Below are 16169 nucleotides of genomic sequence, written 5' to 3' on the forward strand. Positions count from 1 at the left end.
TATCAAGATGGTCCATTTTGCATTTGCGTTTTTTTAAAGCCTAAACCTATTGAATTATTTGGAGAAAATAGTAAAACAGCACAGCTCCAGTGGTGGGTGCAACTCCTCCTAAGCTCAGGCTACGAGCCCTTGGAAATACAGAAAGCAAAAAAAGAGACAGCACTCCAAAGTAGTGGATGAAAACGGTGATGTGTTTTAATCACCCCACAGGCAGGCAACGTTTCAATCCAGCCTAATGGGATCTTTGTCGAGCTTATTGAAATATTTGAATATCCCACCTAATGGTGAACTATAGGGACATTGTTTTGATGAAGAGTAAAAGCATTATGAGAAAGTCTATACAAATTACGGACCCCAATACGGAACTGCATTGTGTTTCCCATTGCAGTCCATATGTTTCAGTATTGTGTGCTCTAAAGGAGTATCGTGTTCTCCCCTAGAAGCCCTGAAGATGTAGTCTTTACTATACAGTAAATTGGTCAAGGCCCCCTCTCCCACATGTTTAAAAAATTGACCCTACAAGTGCGTATGTTAGGCAGAAATTAGAGTGTGAGCAGCACAAGTCATATGGATTGATGCAGTGCTGTTAATTGTTTGTAAGTTCATCTAAAATGTGTTAAAATAGGGAATTTTAATCGAATGCCCCTAATAAAACGACATGCTGTAAATCCTTGCTTTTTTTTTTTTTAAGCTATAGGAGATTCTGCGAGATATTAGTATTGCAATTATCAGTTCACAGTATATGCTGTGTATGTGTTCTTCTCTGTATCTGAGCTATAGACATGCTCAAGCAAAAATAATGTTATCATTCAATTCAATGATGGTGCGTGGCAGACACAAAGCGGGCCCCTTATTTGGTTGGGCTCATGAAGGCTGTACCACCTGTACTGCCTGATGGTTACTCTGTGTGCATCAGCCCTTAGGCTAGATATATACATCTTTATCAACAGTCATCCAATCTAAAATTATTCCCATTGTAGCAGAAAAGAACCTTGATATTTGCTGTAACTGCGGTTTCCAATCTGGCGCTGATTTACAAGCTAAAATTATAGTAATAATAGAGATATGTTCAGAAAAGTATATGCGGGTTGGATATTGACTGGAATGAATTCATCTAATCATATTCCCCATAGCAATTATTGTTGTGAGTATTTTTTGTTGCATCACAGAAAAAGAGAAATTCTATGTGCAAGTAAACCGTAAGACTTTGTAGAAATAATAGCTTCTGATTCTGTCAGAAGAAAAAAAAAAGTTATGTTATATTAATAGTAAAATACAGGAAAAATATGACGTAACAAAGCATTTACTTTAATAGAACAGATAGTGCCTTAAAGTCCCATAATGTCAATGCAATGAACACAGCATTTTTTAAGACATGTGTAGCCTAAGGATGGAATCGGTACAGCATCAAACAACTACTCGATGAGAAGCTTAGAGGAGCCACAAGGGGATAGGTGGTGCTTTCACAAACAAGAGAGAAGAGCTTGACTCATCCACTTACAGAGGAGATTAATCACTGTTAGCATTCCAAGATTTCTCCTCATTTAACAATCTTTTAATGACTTTCATTAATAAAACAAACCTTTAGACGATAATGTCAGATGAACAGAGACGGTCATTTTGGTTCTAAAGGAAACGGTGTTAATAATGCATGAGTGAATAGTGTATGTGACTATATGGTAAGGAAACCGCATAAAGCTTAGAGGTTGAGGCAATGGAACAGAGTGCATGTCCATGAATGTATGTATGTAATAAAGGGACTTGTATGTATGTAATAAAGGGACTTGTATGGATTATACTGTATTGAAAACGCGTATGCAACTCATAGGATTTTGAAATTCAGATTCTGAAATGCAAGGTGGCTAAATTTACAGCTAAGGTCACAAGAGTCAATGTGCAGAATTCATATACATTTAGCTGACATTATGTATACAGAGGACTCAATTAAACATTTTAAAGAGGTTGTACATGATTAAACAGAAAAGTGTCTACTTCCTTCCAAAAACAGCGCCACACCTGCCTACAGGTTGTGTGTGGTACAGCAGTTCAGCCCCATTAGCTTTAATGGAGCTCTGCTGCAATACCAGACACAACCTGTAAACAGTTGTGGCACTGTTTTTGGAAGAAAACTGCAATGTTTTTCTAATCCAGTACGACCCCTTTAGGATTTGTTTCCCCAGACTGACAGTTCATTATAATACTTTGAACTCACTATATACACATAGAGATACAGGGTTAATATATATCTATATATATATATATATATATATATATATATATATATATATATATATAGATATATATATATATATAGATATATATAGATATATATAGATATATATATCTATATCTATATCTAGATATATATATCTATATATATATATATATATATATATATATATATATATATATATATATAGATACAAGTAGGGTTAAAAACTGTTCGGATTATACTCTAGGTTAGATTATTCATGGATCTGATTCATGCAATCATTTTGTTCATTTAAGTTGGCCATAGATGTAAAGACTATTGTAAAGGCGGTTTTGCTGCATTTTTCACTGTGCGTTAATAGTGCAGCTCCCTGCCACACCATTACAGCCCCACGTGAATATACAATCATATATATGGTACTAAACACGATTACAGTGGTTGTAACTGGTAAAAATCTGCCTCATTGGTCAGAATAGTTATCATTCATGCATGAACATTTTTCTCAACTGTTAGTGAAAACAATATGGTCACAGCATTTACTCTACTTCACTATGAACTGAGAAAAGGAGACGCAGGACAATGGAAAAATACAATATTTCTATAATACAAACCTTTTTATATATTTATTCACGTATATTTCTTTAAAATAAAATAAAAATAGGAATTCCAATCAGGGAAAAATCTTTAGTGGGAATTGCAATGTGTACAGCCAGTTTGAGGTTGTGTGATATAACATAGCAGTTTCATAGCAGCTTTGCAACATGTGTGCAGAGGATAAGACACACATACACAGTTTACACTAGTGTGTGTGTGTCTGTGTGCGTGTGTGTGCGCGCGTGTATGTGTGTGTGTGTGCGTGTGTGTTTCTGAGTGCGTGCGTGCGTGCGTGTATGTGTGTGTGTGTGTTTCTGAGTGTGTGTATGAGTGTGTCTGTCACATTAATTTACTGAATAGTATAGACAGTCTGCAGGTCTTCCTTTGCTGAGAGCTCTATTAGTAAGGGGGAGTTTGCAATGCAGTTTCTTCCTTGAATAGATCGCTGGTATTCCACACCCTCTTGTGCTCCACATTTATTCTGGGTCATTGCAAAACTGAACCTTAAACCATTCTGCCAGGCACACGCTTGCCCTGGAGGCTTTTGTTATGCAGATAGGTCAGGCCTGGGAAGCAAGCACTTGTCTTTTTTTCTGATACAAAAGAAGGGAGGGAGAAGTGGGTGGAGGTGGAATAAAGGAATCATGGGGAGGGAAAGACTGAGGGTGTTTGCCAGCCCCTGTATAAACGTCACAGTACAAGAGAAGACAAAACAAGAGCCTAGACTTTTCTACACATGCATACATATTGGCATACACTTGTCATCCTCCCTGTGCCTTGCCCATCCAATCCTGGAGAAGGGGAGGGATGTGGTGACCGCTCCATCCTTGTAATATGGTCCTCATACCTCCACCAAATGGTATAGGGTGTGGGATCTAATAGCAGAAGCCACTGTAGTTTGGCATTGCCAGGAATCTCAATCTGGTCCAGACGCTTAGTCAGGGGGAGGAGGTGAAGAAAGAGCAGTCCTCCTCCCCTACATCCCTGCCTGTGGCTGAGCTGAGTCAGTACTTTCAGCATTTGGACAGCTCCAGATCTCTTCACGCCGGGCGGTGGGGTTGGCAGGAGAACATCTGCCCAGCTCTTTGCTCTCCAGTGACTATGGCTAGCATCCAGCAAGGGGAGAAGCAGCTTTTTGAGAAGTTCTGGATGGGGACTTTTAAAGCCGTGGCCACTCCGAGGAGGGAAAGCATCATCGTTGCCAGTATCACCTCTCGGAAGCCGCTATCAAGGTAGGACTATTGGGAGTAGTAGTATAAGTAGTAGTAGTAGAGCTGGAGCTGCATACAGGAGGCAATGTGATACTTTATTTGATTCTATTTCATTATTGTATCTAGCAAAGTACTGATGGTTGGAAAGTCTATAGATTGTGAATACTATATTGTATATAGGAAGAATTGTGAAGAGTAAGGAGCTGTCAATGCAATGTTGTGTATTTTGGTTTAAGTACAGGTTGATCAGGCTTGGCAACATCTATCCACATAGGGGACCCTGACACTGAGTAACTAGCTCCATCCTACTGAGACAGTTTCTTTGTCCAAACAAGTGATAGCTGCATGCACTGGCGTTCTCTGTGAAAGGAGAAGAGAACCCCTCCTGAGGACCAGTCATGGTCTGATTTTTAGCTCCTATTATGATAGTAAGTAACTAGTAAGCTATCACTTCATAGAACAATTCCAATAGCTTAAGGTAAACTTTTATTAGATGTTTCAGGTGTTTGCAAATAATAAATACAGAGACTTTTCAATGACTGTTATCCCAAGTTAAGATGAACAGATCATTAGAAAAATCTTTATTTTGGCGAATACATTCTTACATATAAACTGATGAGCCAAAATACAATAATTTTCTATCCTACTGAGTCTTTAAGAAGAGAATAACCTGGTAGTGGAGAATCTTCACCCTGGAAAATCAAATAGATCACCCTAAATCACAATATATGGACTTTTGTTTTAATAACTTAGTTCACTTATCATTTGGCTCTATTAGCAATTATTATGGTAGTTAAATGTGCAAAAAACCTTATAAAATAAATGAATCATGGTGCACACTATACATCCCATCATCTTTATATGGATCTGCAAAGATCTTATAATAAACCCGCAAGACATTACCAATGAGTGGTCTTGGTGCAGTCCTTAACCATCTTCCTCTGAAAGTATGCAACAGGATAGTTCATTTATTTATTGAGAAATCCTACTTATACACTGAATTGAAGTTAAATATGTATTCTTGGCTATTATTGGCATGCATTCTGCTCCTGACAGAGTGATCATATGTTAGCTGAGAGCTCTATGGTGTACTGTTTCTCAGTCATACTACTATAACGCAGCTTTTATTTATTTATATGCATTCAGTATGCCTATATTATGCTGAGCTTGTGTCTCCAATTCCCTCTATGATAGCTTTCTATATACGCACTGATGCAGCTGGACTACTTAGTTAACATATTGGATAGAAATGAATTATTGAAATCAAATGCCAGACTTTCTTTGCACAGCGCTCATTACTTTCTTTTGTGTTTGCATTTTCAATGAAGCAAGCAATTTTATTTCAGTGCTCTCTGCATCAACCTAAATCATGACTTGTATTGTTTAATGAAATGTAAATCATTTTGTTAACGTTAGAAAAATATTGACAGTAAACTGAGTGCGTCTTAGTTCACAAATAAGGGTTTGGAGGCAAGGAGTTCAAGAAAATTCTAAGATTTAAAATGACATTCTTTGTGTACTTGCCAGTCCACCATTGGACGACAAGCAGCCGCAACAGCAACAAAGAATGTAAGAACTTCAAACAAATAAGAACCTTGAAGTAGAAATACATTGACATTTCGTCATTCTTAAAATTTGAGTGGATTTTAAGACTTATAAACCATCCGAGTCACTACAACCACTTTGGATCCTGCTCTGCACATGCACTTTTATGCGTAATACTGGTTGTATTACTGTATTTCTCATTACAATAGCTCATACATTACCAATAATTCTCCCTTGGGAAGGGTGATGTTGTAGTAAAAGGTTATCATCAGTGTGAAAGGGTTTATTCCCTATATAATTTAGCCTTCACAGGTCAACAGAACTTGTCCATCGTGGCATAATGTCACCAAGAAACAATATATATCATTAGAGATTTGGTAATATGGATGAGAGTTTCCAATGAGTGCACAAGGTGAGGTTAGAAGGTCAAATATTCACAAATTTAGGACTTCAAGTGAGAAATTACAGACCGCTGCTCTGCACAGCAGTTTGGGCACCCAAGAGCAGTGACTGTGAATCGATTCTAGGTGACCTTTTTTTTCCCTTAACATTGGAAAATGTAATTATATACTTTGCTACCAGTAAGTCTTGCACATTCTCTTATGTGATTACACTGCTGATTAGATAGCTCTATAGACCTTGCAGTTGGCGGACACCCAACCGACAAGATGCATGTCCCATAATGATTTAAGTCAGCGGATGCCATATTCTAACAAAAATCTCATTGCTTCCTCCGTGCCAATAAAAGTGTGCTTATACCATGGCATACTAAATATATCACCCCTGTCTACAGCTAGATAAGCCTACTGCTAGATAACAGAGCCTACTCAATTTGTTCTTAAATCCCTCACCAAGTACTAAGGCTGACCATTAATTATTGCCTGAAAGTGGGTAGAAATTGCGAAGACATTTGTATTATAATGCACATTTACAATAACAATCATTAACACAGTATGAAATAATTGGTCAGGGTATTAAAACCACAATAATGCTTCTAAGACACAGCTGGAAAGGAAGACATGCTTGTTTGAATATAACTTTTATATGATAGGCATATAAAAGTGTAAGAAAATTGGCCTATATTAATCTTCTTTGGATGGGTTGCTGCCTTAAGTTCATGTTCTGTGGTATATGCTTCAGAAAAAAAAGAAATCGTATTTGTATGTAACTACAGTAAATTAAGTAATTGAAATCTCGAAAGCTGTACACAACCTGTACATCTCTTGTCAGAACTATTTCTCTGGAGGTAAAAAGGTTCACTGAAAAAAGTGAATGTGAAATGAAGGTCTCTCAAACTTTTAAATTTGCTTTTCGTTTCTGTAATCTCAGCACAAGATGACCTGAGAAAGGCAACAGATTTATCCACGCTTCAGTAAATCAAATAAAGTGCATGGCAATGTTATGTGCTAGTGTTAGAGGACAGCATAATAATAATCTTTATTTATATAGCACCAACTAATTCCGCAGCACTTTACAATACAGAGGGAACACGTACAGACAATATCAGACATTACATAGTGACAAAACAAATTTACAATTCAATCAAGAGGAGTGAGGACCCTGCTCCCAAGAGCTTACAATCTATGAGGAAATAAGGGACATACAAAGTGTAAAAAATGCTTGTTAAGTGCAATGGTCCAACCATCTTTTCTACATATGGGGTAGTACAAATAAAGCTGCGTGAGCCGGTCACCAGCCAGTATCTGTGTATGACCGACATGAAGTGCATTAGGGTGCAAGGTGTGTGGGCGATACTGCTGAATGAAGGGGTCAAGTTCAGATGACTAATGTAAAGGGGGGGGGGCAGGGAAAGGAGTCAGATTAGGGAATGTTATAGGCCTGTCTAAAAATATGTGTTTTCAGGGTACGTTTAAAACTGTGGATGTTGGAAATTAATCTGACTGTCTGGGGTAGCGCATTCCAGAGGACGGGTGCAGCACGAGAGAAATCTTGGAGACGGGAGTGGGAGGTTCGGATTATGGCGGATGTTAATCTAAGGTTGTTGGCAGAATGTAGAGCGCGAGTAGGGTGGTGGACAGAGATGAGGGAGGAGATGTAAGGAGGTGCAGCACTGTGGAGAGCTTTTTGGGTGAGAGTAATACGTTTAATTTAATTCTGAAATGTAAGGGCAACCAGTGCAGTGACTGGCAATGGGTACAGGCGTTGGTATAGGGGTTGGTCAGAAAGGTGAGCCTGGCTGCTGCATTAAGGATAGATTGGAGAGGGCAGAGTTTAGTGAGGGGAAGATAGATTAGTAATGAGTTACAGTAGTCAAAACGAGAGTGAATCAAAGCGACAATGAGAGTTTTGGCTGTTTCCTCAGTTAGAAAAGTGACAGGAGCGTGTAAGTGATTGGATGTGTGAAGTAAAGGAAAGATCTGAGTCAAAAATAACCCCAAGACAGTGGGCGTGCTACCCAGGAGTTATGTTAGTGCCACACACTGAGATAGAGACATCAGGTTTAGGGAGGTTAGTAGATGGTGGGAAAACAAGGAGCTCAGTTTTAGAAAGATTCAGTTTCAGATAGAGAGTGGACATGATGTTAGAGACAGAATGAAACAAAATGAGCTGTGGACGCAATTGGCAATGCATCATGTTGCCTTAAATAATGGTAAAAGTAGATACAGATGTAAAACAGATCAAAATTACATTTATGGGTTTATTAAACGACTCCTACATACAGTATAGCAAGCTTTTTTGAGGAACTCTAAGGCAGGATTCACATAGTAATTTTTGTGCCATTCAGATGGTGAGATAACTGATTTTGCAAGGAATTTTTTTTTCCTATTCTAGCAAAATAATGACCCGCTTCCTCATAGTGGAGATTACCTTCAAATGACTGGCTAAAAGCTACTATTATAGTGATTATGATTATTAGTTCGGAAACTTTGTCAGTTCACATAATGATCATATCTGGGTCTGATCATTATTACCATTGACATCTAGTGATTACTACTACAATCCAACTAAAATCCAACATTCTTAGCTGGATCATAGTAATAATCACTACATGTGAACAAAGCCCACAAGGTACACCTGGTTTATAAGGTTTTTGGGTTTTTTCAAACACTGAATGATGGAAATTTTTTGGTGACTATGCATATAATAAAGGACTTATTAAATTATATAATAATATTATTATGGGTGTTTAGTTGTTTTCCAAGAAACTGATGCAGTAATAATAATAATAATAATAATAATAATAATAATAATAATAATAATGTGTAATAATGAACAGTAGAAAGTATTAAAATATATTCAAAATTAAACCTGCCTCTTCAATTTACATTATAATAAGCTCTGTAACAGTTGTCAAAGGAAAGTTTATGTCTTGTTTGGGAGATAAAAGTAGGTTATTTAGGACTCTCTTGATTCCTGAGCCCCCTTTATACATAAAGCTTTTTAAAGAATCAATGATGGGTTTTCTGGTTTAGATAACCACTTTTTTTAAATTACCTAGTAGACCATTTTAAGATAGGTAAAATCCACTTAATCCACTGACCAGGTTCTCAACTTGTGGTACATATGGCACGACATATTGCTAAGGGGCACTTTCATAGTCCTCATGCTGTGCCTTTAATAGATTAAGCACAGTGTATGATCACAGCGTTGCATTGATGTAATTTATTTGAGTAGGGAATACTTGGCTTAGAAACATTGAAAAACATTGACCACGAATGTCTAACAGGGCTCTGGAAGAACTCTGACGTATTTTGAGATTAATGGACAACCATTGATTTACATTTGCTCAGTAGTATCTCTCTGTTATAGAATCAGATTATGGGGGTATTAATCAGATGGTCTCCATGAACCCACTATCTGAAAATAGTTTGTCCACATCAAAATACCAGTGTCCAAAGAAAATCCAACAATGCAAGGTAAATTATAAATTATGAACTTCCTTTTAACATTTCTTATTTCCAACTAATTCCATAGCTTTTCTTTTGAAACAGTCATTTTGAGTACTCGATAGTAGAAACTGAAGAGACTGTCTTTTAAGGCATTAATATATAAATAATAAATCTATGTCTATTTTTCTACCAATAACAATACCAAAAGACAAAATATATAAAACAGACAAGACACATTGAGAATAAAAATGACAGGTACAATGATTGTGTGGGAGAGACACTACTCTATGAAAAGATGAGAAATTGGAAATATAAAGCAGGATGTGTTTGTCAGTCAAAGACTTAAATTAGGAGGGAGAGTGACTGAGAAATATGAAAAAGACAGACAGGTTATAAACAAACATAGAGACATATAGGGTATACATACAAGATAGCTGTGGAAAGGTGGGGGAAAGATAAGCCTTGAAGACAGGGAAATTTCCTTGAATTAAAATGACATTGCAACAGAACGCATTTTGTGTGTTATAGTCCATATTATATGCTGAAGCTATTGTATGTTATATATCTCCTCCTGTTTACACTGTAGGATTATGACCTTCAAAGTTTAACTAGCCTTCTTATTCATTGTCTTGAGACCAGCTATTCTATACCTGGTTAGCAATTAATCTGTGTGTTGCTTGACCTCCATTGCTCTTGTTTAATTATGGAATATTTCAGATCAATATCCATGGCTTTGTGACTTTTCTGTCAAAGAACACTTCCTCCAGGAGAATATGTTCATGGCCATTATTCTCTAGACACCGAAAGGAAGGTATTTCCTTATTAAATAAGATAGATAGATAGATGATTCCGTCGTGGTTTCAGTCATTTTGCTCAACAAAATAGTGCTGCATGCTGCGCTATTTAGTCAGGGAGTTTGTACAGAATCTGCGACAGAGGCTCCTAATAGAGCCTCCGATGCAAGTATTAACGCAGCTTTACATAGCCATGTTGATGTTGTTGGTCTACATTCTCCTCGCAGGCATAGAAAGTAATATAGGATTTGCAGTTATTACTGTACAATCCTGCCATTAAGAGCATGTACATTTTATTTACCGGCATCTTCATACTTGTTTACACTAAAAAATGAAAGATGTTTATATATATAAAGCCTATCCTAGATTACACCATTTCTAGTTACAAGGGCATAGCTTTAGGGAGTGCAAAGGTAGCAGATGCCCCAGGGCCCTGATGCCTGACACCAGTTTTATAAATAGCACATAGTAGGTGGGTTTATTGCATTGAAGCCCAGGAGCTTTAAGTTACATTTCTGTCTATTTACCTACTATGTAAGTGAATTAAATCTGTGCCATCATTCCAAAAGTAGATAAAATCCAGATTTATAGTTATTTTCCATGTCCTAAATGGTAAACCAAGTTTTAGAGCATACAAGCACAGAGCAATAAATCCAAAAATTTATTTAATTCTTTCCATATATGGAATGAGTCTGAGTCACAAAAACGTAAAGGCTATGCACGCTTATACACTGACATTCATTGATCCGAAAGTAAAAATTAAGCAACGTTCTAAACAGTCTTCATTAACAATTTACTATCATTTTGTATCTGTAGAGTCTTTTCAGTATCGGTACATAGCTGGCTGGGCAGCTTCTGACATAAATATCAACATCACACTGCTCCTGGCTGCTGTAAGCTCAGAGGGCCTGCTCGTTCCACTCTACCCCTCCCTCCTCCCAAAGTTGCACAATGTTAGGGATACCAGCATCAGTCTTTGTAAGCACAGGGCAGAGGAGATCACACAGGGGCTGTATTATAAGGGGAACGCAGTACAGGGATGAAGCTGTGCTTATACATGAGAGCTAGTGAAGGCAACAGCATCCTGGATTCAAAGAACTCACATCCAGCATATACTGTATTACTGAGAGGGACACGTTGACATGAGCAAAGTGTGAAACAAGGAGCAAGTTGAAAACTGCATATCTGGGGTTCTGAGAATACATTAAGAAAGCAAAAATGCAGCCTGAAAATTGTTGCAACTATTTCAATCCAGGCAGCCACTAACATAAAATCAAATGTAAAATCATTTCCATGCCAAAGATGTCCATAGCATGAAAAAAAATATTTTCACAAATGTTAGTGGTGACCTTGAGTTAAAAAAGATGCACTAAGTTTCAGGCTGCAATCTTTATTCCTTTTCATACCCCCTGATATTCAGTTTACAACCTGCTCTTAGTTTCAGAATTTTCTCATGTGGATGGGACCCTCCCAGTAATACATGCTGGATGTAAGTTCTACAAGTTCAGGATGCTGTTGCCTTCACTAGCTCTCTTGTATCAGCACAGCTTCATCCCTGTACTGTTTTCCCCTTTTAAAGCCAATGACATATCTCCTCTCCCTAGTGCTGACAGACACTGATGCTGAGGAAGGACTGTGTGATTTCCTCCTTCCTCCCCCTGCAGAGTCTGCCATGTGTGGTCACCTTCCAATCTGACAGCCTGTGCGATCTGCCCTTCCTGAAGACTTGGGCGCTTTCTTCCTTCATCACAATCTGACCTACTGTGTACTACCCCCCATCTCTAAAACTGAGAGTAGGGAAGTTGAGAACAGGGAGACCCAGCCAGGAGCAGTGTGCTGTCAGATCTATGTTAGAATCAGTAGCACAGCCAGTTATGTACAAGGATTTTTTTTAATGAAGTCTATTTAAAAATGTGCTCAATTTTGCATTTAAGAAGCAAATTACCAATAAAAAAAAATCAGTGTGAAGGTGACTGTCTATAGCCTTTAACATTTAAAAAAAATTCTGAACATGCTTTGAAACTACTTTCCACTATAACAAACAAATTTAGGCTCAGATCCGCCGTTACATCATCTGATCTGCACTCGGACTACCTGAATTCTACAGCGTCTTGTGTGGACTTTGCACTCAATGTGGGTCTCATAGAAATGCATAGAGTCTCACTTCCAGTCTCAAAAGAAGACGCTGTAAGATTTGTATAGTCAGATTTCGGGTCATGAGACTGAGAAGTTGGCAATAAAGAGCCTGGCAAGTGAATTATCTGCACTACCTTTTACCTGATGTAATTTACTAACGGAGGCAAAGAAAAAGAAAATCCCGGAGTGATTTTTGTTATACATCTATGTAAGTATGTTGAGCGAAGTTTCTTGCCGTTGATTTCCCCAGGGTGCCGTATAATGTCCATTTATACAACTGCCCACTCATTTCATTATTCAGCACCACATATCAGTTATACAAGTCCTGGTGCTGGCTGACCAGGATTGACTGAGACGTTGTATAATATAGTAGACTCGCAAATATATCACTTATTCAATGAGAAAGAGAAACAATATTATAAATGCTATATTTTTTTGTTATTGTTATTGATTCATATACTCAAGTAACTGTTTCCATTTGCTTTATTAGATACTAGGTGAGCAGACTGTATTTAAACCAGCTTAATAGGAGTATATAATCAGACTTTTATTAGAAACATGACATAATAGGCTGACACTTGTTTTCTGTAGCTTACTTTATGGTTTTGCTATATAGACTGGGACAGAATGAACAGAATCATCTCAATATCATTAGTGAGTGGATGAGTTAATGACAGCTTTATTGTATTACTGGAGGCCTAGATAATCTTAATAGTAACAGTATACACAGATAAGACTCTGTATGCATCTCCCCTGTAATTCCCTGGTCTCTGGGGGAGGGGCTGTACTCCATCACTTCCTGGAGACTGTAATAATCTATGACATTTTTCTGTCTGTTGACTCTTATTAATTTCAGCTACCATAAAGTGCACACACCCTGCTGTACTATCTACACCAGGTGTCTCAAACTCGGCCGGGTAAATGGGCCGCACATAGAAAAAATGTGAAGTTGATGGGCCACATTACATTCAAATTTGATACCATACAAAATTATTGTTAATCAATTAGTTATTTGAACTACTATAACAATACTATGTTACTATAACAATACTACATTACTATAATAATACTACATTACTATAATAATACTACATTACTATAACAATACTACATTACTATAATACTACATTACTATAATACTACATTACTATAACAATACTACATTACTATAACACTACTACATTACTATAACACTACATTACTATAATAATACTACATTAATGTAACAATACTACATTACTATAATACTACATTACTATAATAATACTACATTACTATAACAATACTACATTACTTTATTACTAGATTACTATAATAATAATAATACTACATTACTATAACAATACTACATTACTATAACACTACTACATTACTATAACACTACATTACTATAATAATACTACATTAATGTAACAATACTACATTACTATAATACTACATTACTATAATAATACTACATTACTATAACAATACTACATTACTTTATTACTAGATTACTATAATAATAATAATACTACATTACTATAACAATACTACATTACTATAATACTACATTACTATAATAATACATTACTATAATAATACTACATTACTGTAACAATACTACATTCCGATAATAATAGCGCTAGGTTTAAACTTACCGGAAATTTGCGAGCTTAGTCCACGTGCTTATTTTAACAATCCAGTTTTCCCGTTTAAGTGTCGCTAAATGCAGTCTGGTGGCTCAGTTGGCAGCCTTTGGCAGACACAAGAATGTCAAGATTGGGCAACCCCTTCTTAGATAGTGCCACATTGCCCTCTGTATATAATTCACACTGCCCTCTGCAGATAATGCAGCACTGTTCTCTGTAGATATTGCCACAGTGCCCTCTGTAGATACTGCCACACGCCCTTGAAGATTGCGCCACCATCCTGTTGATAGCGCCACCTCCCCTCCCCCATAGATAGTGCTATTGGGACTCCCTCTAGGAGTGGAATCCCCAGCCAGAGATTAGGCTGGGGATTCCACTCCAGGAGTAGCCAGTGACGTAACTGTCCATATATGGACAGGGACGTCAAGGGCTTCAGCGGGCACAGCGCTTAAAGTAGCGCTGTGCCTGGTGTCCTCTGCTCCTCCGCTCTGAACTAATTCTAAACCAGGGAGCTGACGTTTCCTTGCTTCAGCATTGGGTTAAACTGTATCTGTTTCCTGAGGACACAGTTACAGTTGACAGCAGGACATACTCCCGGCCGCCAGGGACACAGCACAGAATCCGGGACTGTCCCGCTGAATCTGAGATGGTTGGGATGTATGGTCCAGGGGGAATGTAGCGCCATCTACAGGGAGGTGGTGTGGGGGGTGATATCTACAGGGGGGATGCAATATCTACAGAGGGCTGTGTGGCCATTGCTCACCTACGACAAAAGGACTGCGCTCCTTCATGACGTCATGAAGGAGCGCCGGCACATTCCTCCTTCAGACTGCACACTCCTCTCCCGAGGGAGCTATGGTGCCATGCGGGCCGTGTGTTTGTGAACCCTGGTGTAAAGGATCTGCCAGACACAGCTGTGTCGACGCCCGTAGGTAATCAGTCTGCACCTGCTCCTATGTCTGTGAGACTGACTCCATCTTCCACCACTCAGGATGGCAGGCTTAGGAGTGGGAAAGCCTATCACAGCCTGGCCAGACGGAGCTAGCTTCCGCCCACTGTCTATTTATACCTGCCTTTCCTGTTCCTCCTTTGCCTGTGATTCTGCTCTGCTTGTTTCCTGGCTCTGCTGCTGCTGCTTGAACTACTGATCCTCTGCTTGTTATTGACCTTGGCTTACTGACCACTCTCCTGCTCAGCGTTTTGTACCTCGTGCACTCCTGGTTTGTCTCGGCTCGTTCACTACTCTCGTTGCTCACGGTGTCTCCGTGGGCAGCTGCCCCGTTTCCCTAGGTTGTGTACCCTTGTCTGTCGTGCACTTACTGAGCGTAGGGACCGTCGCCCAGTTGTATCCCGTCGCCTAGGACGAGTCGTTGCAAGTAGGCAGGGACTGAATGGCGGGTAGATTAGGGCTCACCTGTCTGCCTCCCTACCCCGTCATTACACCTGGTCTACGCAGACAATACAGGAAGGAAGTGTGTATCTGCGAATTGGCATCCCCAGGGGAATTTAAAAAATAAATGACGTGCTGTACCATTAAAAAGTTAAAATCACAACAAACACATTATTTATCTTCTACGCACTTAAATCTAATTAATGAAACGATGAAGCTAAAATTCAATAACTGAGACATTCCCTTTTAAGATAAAGGTTCTCACCTGAAAGGCTAAACTTGTGAGACAAGCATCTGTTAATAAAGTCACACTGCAACTAAGAAAGTTCTCTGTCTGGGAAGGTGTAAAATATATCTAAGAATAGTAATCATTGCAGCAATTCTTATCAGGAAGTCAATTTACATTGAAACCTGGGAAATGATATTCAACACATTCAAGAGTGGCTATTAGTCACATTAGTTCTATACACTGGTGCTATGTACCAGGTCTCCCTAAAACATGTCCCACATCCTTTAACCCCATAACATTGAAAACTGATCTAAAACTATATTTACATACTGCATACTGCTCATATCCTCATATCTTTGTAAAGGTCATCACAGGCAATAATATATGACCTGTGCATTTATTGTGTATACAGTGAAGCACGATGGTGGCAGCATCATGTTGTGGGGTGTTTTTCAGTGGCTGGGACGAGGAGACTGGTCAGGGTTGAGGAAAAGATGAATGGAGCAAAGTACAGAGATATTCTTAATGAAAACCTGATGCAGAGTTCTCTGGACCTCAGACTGGGCCGAAGGTTCA

General features: G+C 38.4%; 1 protein-coding gene across 1 annotated transcript in view; it reads left to right on the forward strand.

Moving 5' to 3' along the window:
• Positions 1 to 3549: 3549 nt before the first annotated feature.
• SRRM4 (serine/arginine repetitive matrix 4) overlaps positions 3550 to 16169 on the forward strand; it is a 188571-nt gene continuing 175951 nt past the window's right edge. Inside the window, exon 1 of the mRNA XM_075835462.1 lies at positions 3550 to 4038. Coding sequence (XP_075691577.1) covers positions 3908 to 4038 — 131 coding nt within the window. The 5' untranslated portion in view covers positions 3550 to 3907. The remainder of the gene's footprint in view (positions 4039 to 16169) is intronic.

This window comes from Rhinoderma darwinii, chromosome 1, assembly GCF_050947455.1.
Source record: "Rhinoderma darwinii isolate aRhiDar2 chromosome 1, aRhiDar2.hap1, whole genome shotgun sequence".
NCBI lineage: Eukaryota > Metazoa > Chordata > Amphibia > Anura > Rhinodermatidae > Rhinoderma > Rhinoderma darwinii.